At 42.9% G+C, this 12,054-nt stretch overlaps 1 protein-coding gene across 1 annotated transcript in view; it reads right to left on the bottom strand.

The window, feature by feature from the left end:
• fras1 (Fraser extracellular matrix complex subunit 1) overlaps window positions 1–12,054 on the bottom strand; it is a 101,451-nt gene that overhangs the window by 46,107 nt on the left and 43,290 nt on the right. Inside the window, exons 9-18 of the mRNA XM_029259455.1 lie at window positions 11,518–11,709; window positions 11,116–11,205; window positions 9,973–10,011; window positions 9,734–9,881; window positions 7,222–7,365; window positions 5,197–5,331; window positions 1,855–1,998; window positions 930–1,070; window positions 391–531; window positions 115–282 (exon numbers count right to left, since the gene is read on the bottom strand). Of these exons, the coding sequence (XP_029115288.1) occupies window positions 115–282; window positions 391–531; window positions 930–1,070; window positions 1,855–1,998; window positions 5,197–5,331; window positions 7,222–7,365; window positions 9,734–9,881; window positions 9,973–10,011; window positions 11,116–11,205; window positions 11,518–11,709 (1,342 nt within the window). The remainder of the gene's footprint in view (window positions 1–114; window positions 283–390; window positions 532–929; window positions 1,071–1,854; window positions 1,999–5,196; window positions 5,332–7,221; window positions 7,366–9,733; window positions 9,882–9,972; window positions 10,012–11,115; window positions 11,206–11,517; window positions 11,710–12,054) is intronic.

Genomic DNA, 12,054 nt, shown 5'->3' with positions numbered 1-12,054 from the left:
AGATATAATGCCCACTGAGTGCAATAAGGAAAAACCTGTTTTCAGACTGAGCAGTTGTGTAACCTATTCGGATGTTCGATTTTGCGCTGCTGTGGTATACTCTCAGACACCTGCCTCTGCACACACGGTCCATGTCCAGGTAGAACTGGGCCTTGCAGGTGGAGAAACAGGTGCCATGGTCAACCTGGACATGCTTGGGCTGTAGCACCTCCTCTGGCTTCAAGCAACGCGTGCAGTCTGAGTCCCTGGGCCCCACACAGGATCGGCAGGATAAGTGACAGCCTGCGAAACACAAGCCTTTGATGACTTTGAGTCTACAGGTTACCTGCTGTACCCTCTACAGTGAAATACGGATTCGAGAGCATGATTCCCGACTGAGGATGCCCTTACTTTGGCAGATGCCATCCTGTGAGAACATGCCTTCTCCACAGGTGTCCAGGCACTGCCCCAGGTGCAGGGCCAGAGCATCACGACAACGGGTGCACTGGAGCGCGGCTGGACCGGAGCAGGCTACACAGGAGCTGTGGCATGCTGGGGAAAAAAAAAAAGCATGACTCTCATAGAACAAAGCCGTCCATTTGCAGCTCTGCTTGTTCACTGTGTTATCAGCATCTCTTTACAGCCATACCACTGGGCGATCATTACACTCACTACATCTTTCATTACAAAACTGGGGCAAGAATTGTGTAGCATGCCAGCAGTTTAGAATAATGATACATTGCACTGTACTAAAATTACACAAGGAAGGATGAAACATGAGACACGATCCAAGGATCCTAAGAACCATTTCATCAGTCTTTCATTAGAGTTTTCAGTGTTTTAAATAAAAAAGCTATGAATAATTTGTGTGATTTATACTATATGATGTGAATAATATTGTATATACAATATAACATGAATCAGTTTCACAGCAATGAAGAGATGCTCACCTTGGCACCTGCCATAGAGATCCCTGAAATATTGCTGTGGACAATGGGAAACGCACTTCCCATGATGGAGAGCCGAGTCTGGGGGGCAGCTAATACAACTTGGGTTGTCAGGGTAACAGGTCAAACAGGAGGGGTCACACGCTAGAGCAGTAAAAACACAGCAAAGAATTTTTCACACAAAGATACTGCTGTAGAATTGTCAATCATAAATCTGGAATTTAAGAAAACAGCTTATACATTTACACAGACATGAGTGAATTCAGCAGAAAGAAACTTAATTCAAGCATATTAACAGTTTTGCTAATAATACTAAAAACAAAAATGGAAATGTCTTATTGCTAGGGGGCACCCAAAGTACCAGCATGTTTGAACAAGAGAATGATTTCAGCTATCAACAAAGGGAGGTATTTAATAAGCTAGACGGGACAGAAAGACTCCAGTAATCATGAAAATACAAACCAAGAACAACAGAAAGAGAACAATGGACAACCAGACTACATTGCATACGATTACAGATGTTCAAACTGGCAAACTATTACACTTGAAATATAATTAGAATTTTAAATGCAAATCCCACTCAATACTTCCAGTGCAAAACCTACTTCAGTCTGTTTTCAGTACCTTTATAGAAAGACAAAATTGGAACTCATGGGAGCACGATTCTGAAAATAACTGAAGATGCAAACATCATAGGAAAGATAAGGTTTCTGTTCCTTGTGAACACTGTGCAAATTTAGAAACATTGCATATTCATGGGGTTTTCTTCACATATGAGTAAACCTCATTAAAAGAAAATATGTCCCAACTTTAAAGGTTTCCAAAGTTTTTTTTTTTTTAAAACAAGTTTCACTTAATTGAATCTCATGAAGAGCAATATAGGATATGTGAAATTACTGTAATTCGTATTCTTCATACCCCCCCTTACCATAACAGGTCCCTTTAGAGCTGTAGAAACCTGGGCCGCAGTCTCTGACACACAGCCCATCTTTCAGCAGGTGAGAAGGATCAGAACACGACAGGCAGTCCCTTGGTCCAGGCCCATGACATTGGGAGCAGGAGCTGTGGCAACCTGCGGGACGGTCGAGAGAAGTCATTCATGCCCTGCTATTTTGCTCAGTGGACCACGGATTCTGAGTGAGCTCTAAAGCCAGCCGTCCACCAGGAAATGCACGCGATGTCAAGTTTTCAGTGTCGGATTACAAGTGCTGGCTGCCATTTACAATTTATTTGCAGTGCGGGATACTGATGCACTTTTGCCCAAATGCTTCTGAGAAACTGAGGATGGCATGAGACAGAACAAAAGGTCATCTTTTATGAGGTCCAGTAAACCGGCAGGCTCAGAGGAAATTTAATAAATGAGGTTGTCAAGAGGCAGCTCGAGCGGCATGAGGAGACCTGACTGGAGCCACTACCCAACGTTCCCAAGGAACACTACAGTGCTTTAGGGGGCCCCAATTGCCACACTCCCTCAGACATCACTGAGCAGCAGTGCAAGGACACCAGAAACTGCACTGCACCTGACTCCCCCTGAAAGTAGCCCGGATATTGCTTTCCAGCAATAATGATCTACCTGGAATGGAAGTTGTTAGGTTTGAGTTTGTAAAGGAACCATGGTTTTTTTTGTTGTTATTTTCTCATTGGTATTTGCCCTTTGCTGTATAGATGCATAGTTCTTAGAGAGAGGCATAGTTTTTACATGGGATTCTTAAGTGTACAGTACACATAGAAAGTACAGAAATGTACATGATCTGTATGGCAGCACAAGGAGGGCACTGTTTGCTAGCAATGCACTGATTTTATGAAGCACATCTTCATTTAACTTATATTGTAACTTCATTTCTGGTAAACTGCCAAATAACAGTTTCTTTTTTACAACAAAATACTAATTTTACTTTCATAATTGTAAACTATATTAACAAGAAAAGTAAATGGCTCTGCAGCCAGTTACTGCAGCAGTAATCTCTCTAGTATTTATAGTTATTTCATTGCTTTACAGTTAATAAATCTTACATAAAAGAACAAAACCAACAGATTCAAAATTAAAGATTAAATCCCTGGAGGCAATACCAAATGGAAAAAAGCAAAACATACTGAAGTAATATCGATAAAATAGCTCTAGTTAATAAGGTGAAGATGTGATGCAAGTCATTGCCTTGATGTAACAGTACAACACAAAAGAGCAAAGTAACCTAGAAAATGTCTCCTGACTTGTATTTTTGTCTATCTTGAAGTTATCTGAAGCTGTTAAAACTGACAAGAGATTCTCTTATACCATATTTATGAGCATCTAACAAAAAGATGCTCTGTGAAAAGCATAATGACTCCAGGTTCAAAGTTAGTGGAAATGGCAAAACGAACTATGAGAGAGAACTGTAGGTGCTTAAAACTGAATGGAAGATCCGATGGAATGACTGGAATTCTCTGAATAAATACATTTTCTACCTTGTTGCACATAGTATTGATGCTTCAGTCACATATTGATGAAGTTCCTTGATTCCTTGACATTCAGTCTTCAGAGTCAGATTATGAGATGTTACATCCAATGAATGAAAACTGTTCAAAAACTCAGCTGGATATTAGACAACTTCATCGCTGTGAACAACTCTATCGATAGTTTGGTTCTTTTTGCATCTCCAGACATCTTCTGCAACATTCTGCGGGGTACCATCAGGTTGCGGATCACTAAAAAGCATTACGCTGCCTTCAGCAAAAGATCCTTGTTTATGTGCCTGTTCTCTCAAAGTCCCATTCTCCATGCGTTTCTGTCCCTGTCCCGTCTGCACCAGTCCTCCGTGCCCCTATCCTCATCTCATGTTCAATCCCTGTCTCCGTCAGTCCTCTGTGTTCCCGCTCCAGTCCCGTCCACCTCTTCCATTTATTGTCGAGGTAACACTGTGTGCATCTCTTTGTCCCATATTTATTGTATCACTCGAGCACTTCACTTATTCTTTTATTTACACTCTACGCTTCAATTCTCACCACTTTCGTCCATGTCCAGACGTTACAGTAAAATACGTTCGTGTTCGTGTCACATCCAGAAGTTACATATTGGAACTGCAGATCTATCAATATCTAAGATAGTAAGTGAACTGTGGCTTGAAAAACAAAGTTTTTCAATAATATACAAACTGACAAATCATACTGAACTTTAAACTTCAAGTCGGTAGCTTGTGTTGCAAAGATTTTGATTAAAAAAAAAAAAACAGCAACAGAGCTTTACAGATACATTTATAGATAGAAATATTAAAAAAAGATTTCATATAAAGCCAATTTATTTGTTGTTTGGCCAAGAGCAACAAGCTATTAAATGCTATACAAATTGTACCTGCCTACAGGAAAAGATTTAATAAATAATTAATATATTATTATTGTTTATAATAGGGGGGTGCGGTGGCACAGTGGGTTGGACCAGGTCCTGCTCTCCAGTGGGTCTAGGGTTCGAGTCCCGCTTGGGGTGCCTTGTGACGGACTGGCGTCCCGTCCTGGGTGTGTCCCCTCCCCCTCTGGCCTTACGCCCTGTGTTGCCGGGTAGGCTCCGGTTCCCTGTGACCCCGTATGGGACAAGCGGTTCGGAAAATGTGTGTGTGTATTGTTTATAATTTATTTTTATTATTTTATTATTTCTTTCAAATGCAAAAAGCTATAAATACACAGCCTTTTGCATTTCTGATGAGGCAGCAATAATGCTCCAGTAAATATACATTGTATCCATGGATATGTACATAAGCCACCAAACTTATAAAGAAAGAAAGTGTTTATGCATTTTTGGCAGTCAAAAGCTTAGCATTCCTAAGTGAACTCAAATCTCTCTCCGGACGTTAACCTGACGGATGACACCAAGTGCAGGCCCTGGCACATTTCCCTGCACGGGATCGACACGGTAGCGCGCCACCTTCCCCGTGACTCATCCCTCAGGCATCTGCAGCCCCTTCAGCATAAATTCACTCTAAACAATATGGTGTACTGCCAGGAGATGTGCTGTAACCCCACACACAGACACACACAGACACACACACACACACAGAGACACACACAGACCCTCCCACTGCAATTCAGGGGCTGTTCATGTTCATCACGAACTGTTCCATTTTAGACAGAAAGAAAAATATTGAACTTGTGCAAATTACTTACAGTGCATCACTGGCACCAGCTTAGCCACTGTTTAATGTCTTGGGAAAAGTTTATGATGGTCGTAAGCGTGAATGATGACTCATAAATAATCACAAGAGCTATTGAAATTTGCAGAAAGGAGCAATATGTCACTTACGTGCACACTGGCTGTGATCCTGGTAGAAGCCCACCTCGCAGGCTGACACACATCGCTGGCCACTCATCAGCAGGGAGCCCCCACAGGATGTGCACTCGAAGTCATTCACACAGGTGGCACATGCATCCCGGCAAGCTGCAGGAAGAAACACAGCCAGGAGGTTCCAGGAGGTTGCTGTGGTCAGGTCAGGTCCACAGAGTCTGGCAGCACAAGGACTCTTTCTTTGCCCTTGGTGGTGTTGGCATGTGATCCCCAAAGACAGGGTACCCACTATCAGCTGGCTGCACTTCTTAAAGCATCTGTGCTATATGACTTCATGTGTAATTATAGGCTTTTATTTTCTCTCTGTGGTTTTCACACATAAAACATGGAAATCACTAAGACAAGTGAATGGATCTGCATTGCGTGGTTAAAGGCAGCCCGGCGCATCGTCAAGATGGAGCTCCCCAACTCGGACACTACGTAGGTTAGTTGATTGAGGAAGAAGGCTGGCAGTATCAAGGACACCACACATCCCGGTCACTCCCTATTTGAACCTGGCATCTGGCAAACGGTTCGGGACAATAAAATCCCGCACCAACAGACTAAGGAACGGCTTCTTTCCCAGAGCTGTGGCCTCCATCACACCCTCCCTGCCCAACCAGAAAACCGATCATAAAAGCCAGCTGCTGCCTCCATTACTCCCCCACATCCACCCCACCAAAGCTGCTGAGGACTTCAAAGTTTTAATCAAATTTCTTTCTTTCTTTCTTTCTTTCTTTACTCTACTTGTTTTTTCTGTTGCTGTTGTTCTAAGGGCTGTCACATAAAATTTCACTGTATTGCATACTGTCACGTTGCTCACAGGGATTCTGCTGACGGATCCAAACGCCGGTGCGTGTTCATGTAATGGGGCAGGCAATAGAACAGTGAGGGACAGGCAGGGGTCAATCGATGGTCGTACGCTGTTCCGAGGAGCAGACAACACTAGAGCCTAGGTTAAGGTGAGAGTCGAGGAAACGGGAAACCAAACCGAGGGAACACAGGACGGGTAAAGAGCGAGAACAAGAGGGGAAACAGGGAAAGAGGCTTTCTTGCGAGTGTCGAAAGTTGCGTCTTCTCTAGATGAGGTTCCGCAGTGTGGAGCATTCGGGCACCCTCTTTATACCCTGCCTCCCTGAGTATTCATAGGTGCGGTCATTGGGCATGCGGTTGGGGGTATGACACATACAATGACAATAAAGCTATCTTCTTCTCATCATATTTTAAAAACAGAAGTCAGTGATAAAAAGAAATAACGGAAATGAGATAGGAAAAAACAGACCTCTTGAGTATTACTACATTAAATCCACTCATGGGTGAATTAGACAGATATTAAGTGATAACCTAATCCTCTGAAAATGACATTTCACCCTACATATTGAAATTCCACTGCTGGTTCCGGTTCCTGTTTTGACATGTTACCAGCAGAATTCAGCACAGAGGCAGCTCTACACAAGACAAACATGCGTGCAGTCTGCCACTTTCATCCCAGCCACAAAAAGAGTGTTGTTATCCCTGCCCCAGCGAGCAGCATTCATGTTTATAAATAACCAAGTAAACGCTTTCAGCTGAAAGAATGATGAACTGCATATTCTTACAAAATTAACACTCTTATCCCTTGCAGGTCATTTTAAGTCTTCTGGGGAGCTAAAACATCACTGCAGCACTTTGCATAAGACTGGTGCCTCACCGTGCCTGAGCTCCATGCACAGGTATAGATTTGAATCTGGATGAGGGTTTGTGCAGTTTGCATGTTGTCCCTGTACTACCAATCCACAGGGTTGTGTAGGAGAAGGCAACAGTAAACAGCGTCCAAACACACCCCTAGCATGAAACCCACGAGCAGTTGCTTGGAATTTGGTTGGACTGCACTTACCCTTACCCACAGAGAGCTAAAGCAGAAACAACATAGAAGCTCTTAACCATAAGGTGGCAATTGCTGTATGCAGCCAAAGGACAGGAGTAAATTGGGGGATGGGGTGTCAGCAGGGATATGCGTCTCACCTGCACAGATCCTGCCAATTCGGTAGAACCCCCTGGGACAGTGCTGCAGGCAGTGGCCTTCGTGAAGCACGGAGTTTGGATCCTTACAGCTGTCACAGTGCTCTGGGGTCTGGGAGCATGTCAGACACTCAGCATGACACGGAACTGGAACACATAACAGGCAAACACTCAGTACGAAAAGCAGAAACAACTGGTAGTACTTCTAAGAGCCCTCAGCATTCAATCGTCAACTCATGGGCAACATAGGGGAGCAGTGGGTAGTGCTGGTGCATCACAGCACCTGTGCTCTTTTTGGATGTGGGTTTAAATCTGGCTCAGTCTGTGTGGAGTTTGCATGTTCTCCCTGAGTTTGTGTGGGTTTCTTCAGCTGGTAGCATAGTGGTTAGAACAACTGCCTTTAGACCCAAAGGTTGCAGGTTTGAGCCTCACCTCCAGCTGTAGTACCCTTGAGCAAGGTACTTACCCTGAATTGCTCCAGTAAAATTACCCAGCTGTATAAATGGGTAAATAATTGTAACCTTAATGTTGTAAGTTGCTTTGGAGGAAAGTGTCAGCTAAATGAATAAATGTAATATAAATGTTTCCACTCAATGGCATGATTTCAGGTGAACTGGTGACTCCAAAGAGGGGGTGCAGTGGCGCAGTGGGTTGGACCGGGTCCTGCTCTTCCGTGGGTCTGTGGTTCGAGTCCCGCTTGGGGTGCCTTGCGACGGACTGGCATCCCGTCCTAGGTGTGTCCCCTCCCCCTCTGGCCTTACGCCCTGTGTTGCCGGGTAGGCTCCGGTTCCCTGCCACCCCGTATGGGACAAGCGGTTCCGAAAATGTGTGTGTGTGGTGACTCCAAAGTGTCCTTAGTGTGTATGTCTGACTCACTGCTCTGCTATATAAATGAATGAATCATTGTAGGGAATTTAGTGTAGTGTATCTAGCATTGGAAGTAACTTTGGACAAAGCCGTCAGCTAAATACTAATCATATAAAAATAATCCTCATTTGTGTGCCTCATGTGCCTATAGATTTAAGACATTTACTTCTACTTAAACAACTTTAAATTTTTCTATATAAAAATATAACCTAAAGATGGCTCAAGCTGACTAATTGCCAAGAAAAAAACAGAAGGAAACACTCACAGTACAACTGAATAATTACAAGTTCTTTCAAAAAATCTGTGGTAAACAAGCCTTTCAGCAATAGGATAGAAATTGGTTCTTGGCTGCAAAACTTGATGCAACACTTGCTAGGAGAAATGTGGGGTATATTGAGATGCAGAGAGTGTTCACCACTACTGAAAGCCTAATTGGATTGTAGTTGCTGCCTGATTATCTGTGAAGTTTTCATTACCTGTGGAGGACAGGGCAGTTTTAAGATGGTTTTTTCCCACAAACAAAAGGAACCTAAGTGAACACATCTGATAAATGTGTTCTGTCCTCAATTTACACAGGCTCATTAATTCCAAAATTAATTAACATATGATCTGCAACATCGACTCATTCTCTTGTACATGATTTTAAATCATTTGAGTCTAAAAATGTATTTATTTGGCTGGTGATAACATATGGAATCTTCAAAAATCATTTAGTTTTGTGCAGAGAGCAAGGAGAGCAGCAACAAAATACAGAAAAAAAAGGTGAGGAATGAAAAATTTGATGACTGGTTCTCTATTTCATCATTTCAATCAGTCCAAGGTATTAATTTAATGACTGGCAACAATGTTTCCTTGAACCTTGTGTGAACTATTACTAATGAAGTAAAACAAATACAGTCTGTATGCTGTTATCTGCTTTCCTCTACGAGCTGACACTATAAACATGACACACGGAAACAGAGGCACAGATTCATATAAGTAGCAACTCATTGTTCAGGACAGCCACACACCAAACCTGGGTTCCTTCTTCATAATCGGGCTTTGCTGGAAGCCCCTTCATACGAAGCTATCAAGTTTCAGGGCTGTCAGAGTCTCCAGAGTGTAAGGCAGGTGCTGTCAGTGTGTTTCCTTGACTAATGCTAGATAATGTCGCAAGATGAAACGGAGGAGTTGGACAGTCTCTGACTGCAGGGAAGGGGAAAACTAAGTATTCATGCTCTTTAACCAGAAGGAAATCTTAAACCATGGTTTAAATTCAGAAAGAAGAAGGGGGATTAAAAGACTTCACAGGCTGCATAGCATTTTCTAACTTCTCAGATATATTTGTGGGAGAGTTTAGGACTTGCTTAGAATTTATAAATGCAAAGCTACATTTATAGAAATCAGCTAAATGACACCATTTATACACTAAGGGAAAATCAAAAGGAAATCTGAAGCCAGGAAGGACAAGCCTCCTTAAGACTGTGAGTAAGTAAACACCAGGTAATTATTTTAATGAATATCTAAATTGTTTTGAAAACAATGGCACCAGACTGCTAACTCGTCATTTGCAGTATTCCTTAACACAAGTAAACCAGAGCTGATGGAGGTAGGCTGTCTGTTTTGTCGTCCCCAGGGTACTCACAGCTGACACAAGAGATCCACTCACCCTTGTGGCACTGTGGGCAGCATCTGTCATCCTTAGTCACTGCCAATGTGCCCGCGGGACATGTAGTGCAGGATCTCTGGTAGCAGGTCACCTGAGAGTCTCTGCACTCGCACTCCCTGCAAGGCCCATCTTGCCACTTCTCCAGATTCTGGCAGAGGCAAAACCATGAGCAACAGATGCCTCAAAGCAAGCCACAGATAATACAATCACAGTGATAAGTGAGCCAGGGTTCTACTCACTGCAAGATGCTTCTCTACCCTCACATCAGACTGCAAATTCTGAAGAAACACAAGACTTTGTTAGGTCAAAGACTTGATTTGTGCAGAATCTACTGTAAGCCTGTTTAAACTTTTATCATGGAGGACCCAGCTCTGAACACATTCCAGATCCCCTGGTACCACCACATCCTCTGAATTGGAGCTGGTAGCATAGTGGTTAGAGCTGCTGCCTTTGGACCCAAATGTTGCCAGTTTAAATCTCCCTCTGGCTATAGTACCCTTGAGCAAGGTACTTACCCTAAATTACTCCAGTAAGAGTTACCAAGCTGTGTGAATAAGTAGATTAACATTCTAAGTCACTTTTGAGAAAAGCATCAGCTAAATGCACAGTAATCAAGAGATGCCCCCAACATAAAGAGTCTAATGATTTAATGGACTTTCCAGTAAAGCAAGCACTGTATCAGCATGACTTAAAATGAGGTACTGTATATAAATCTGTGAAATGCTCTAGAGTAAAGGAAGTGAAATTTCATCTGGTACTTAGCCACAAAAAGGCTGGGAAGCAGAAAAAAACCTACTGAAGATTTATAGTGTAAAAATTGTGCTGGATTAACAAAATTGAAAAAAATTAAGTATGAAATATATAAATATTTATTGCTCTTTGTGTTTAACTGCAAACAGAAAAGTAGAGCATATATTAGTAGAGTCATTCATTTAGCTGATGCCTTTGTCTAAGGCAACTAACAGCATCAGATCTGCAAACTAAGCTGCTACAATAATTTCTTTGTTTATACAAGTGAGTAATTTTTACTGTAACAATTCAAAGAAAATACCTTGCTCAATGGTAGTGCATTGCAGGGTGGGATTTGAACTTAGCCCACTCCAACAACAAAGCAGCAGGTCTAACTACTACGCTACTTGCTGCCTCATTACAGATGCCCTATAATACTAAATATTATCAGGTATTTAGTAATCATCACATATTTCAATCTTAAAGTTTAAAGAAACTATGTGTGTGCAACAACAATACTGTAGTTCAAAGGATTAATTAAGCCATATTAAAACTGAATGTCAGCAAGATCCTTGAAAAGAAACCTCTGGGTCTGTCAGGGAGTCACAAAGTCTCACTAAAACAGATATGTCAGGCTAAGCCAAGCTCCTCACCTGGTTTGCCTGCTCCTTGTACACACAGAAAGTGCTCACAGATTTGCATTCTGGGCAGCACTTTCCTGGGAAGTGAATCAGTTCTTCTCCCTGTTGAACAGCATTAATTATGTGCACTCAATTCCTGTCAGCCATATGAACTATAGAAATGCTCCAATGTCCTGGGAAGTCCCATGAAATTACACTCTGATTGACAAGTTTAATTTTTAAAAAACTACTGAATCCACCATTAATAGCACAATTTACAGTCTGGGAAAAGTCTTTATTGCATGTAGTGACCACTGTGGTATATACTAGCTATGATGTGCTTCTTGACTCCAGCAGATAAAACAATGGCACAGTTCTACTACAGTAAAGTTCAGATACAGCTCTGCAGCTTCTACTCTTCGATATCTGACTTACCCATGAGCACTCCAGGATGCTGCACTCAGCCTTTTGACAGAGCACCTGCCCCCTTTCACACAGGCAGAACTCGCAGCTCGTGCTGTTCCACATGTCTCCGTGATAACGGACTGTTCCCTCATACTGACAGCTTCCTTTGGACGAGACACAGTCCTCGCAGCACTGCCCTGCTCGCTTCACCTTAACCTGGCCCTGAGCACAGGCACAGAAGCCAGCATTCAGTTACATTCAGCCACATGCTTCTAATACACACACACACACACACATTTTCAGAACCGCTTGTCCCGTACGGGGTCACGGGGAACCGGAGCCTACCCGGCAACACAGGGCGTAAGGCCTGAGGGGGAAGGGGACACACCCAGGACGGGACGCCAGTCCGTCGCAAGGTACCCCAAGCGGGACTCGAACCCCAGACCCACCGGAGAGCAGGACTGCGGCCCAACCCACTGCGCCACCGCACCCCTCTGCTTCTAATACGTTTTATTTAAGTAAAAAAAGTACAACTACATATTTAATCAAGCACATCAGGTTCAGTTC

Source organism: Scleropages formosus, chromosome 17 (genome assembly GCF_900964775.1).
Source record: "Scleropages formosus chromosome 17, fSclFor1.1, whole genome shotgun sequence".
Lineage (NCBI taxonomy): Eukaryota > Metazoa > Chordata > Actinopteri > Osteoglossiformes > Osteoglossidae > Scleropages > Scleropages formosus.
The sequence above is the reverse complement of the archived record's forward strand: the minus strand, read 5'-3'. Positions and strand labels throughout refer to the sequence as shown.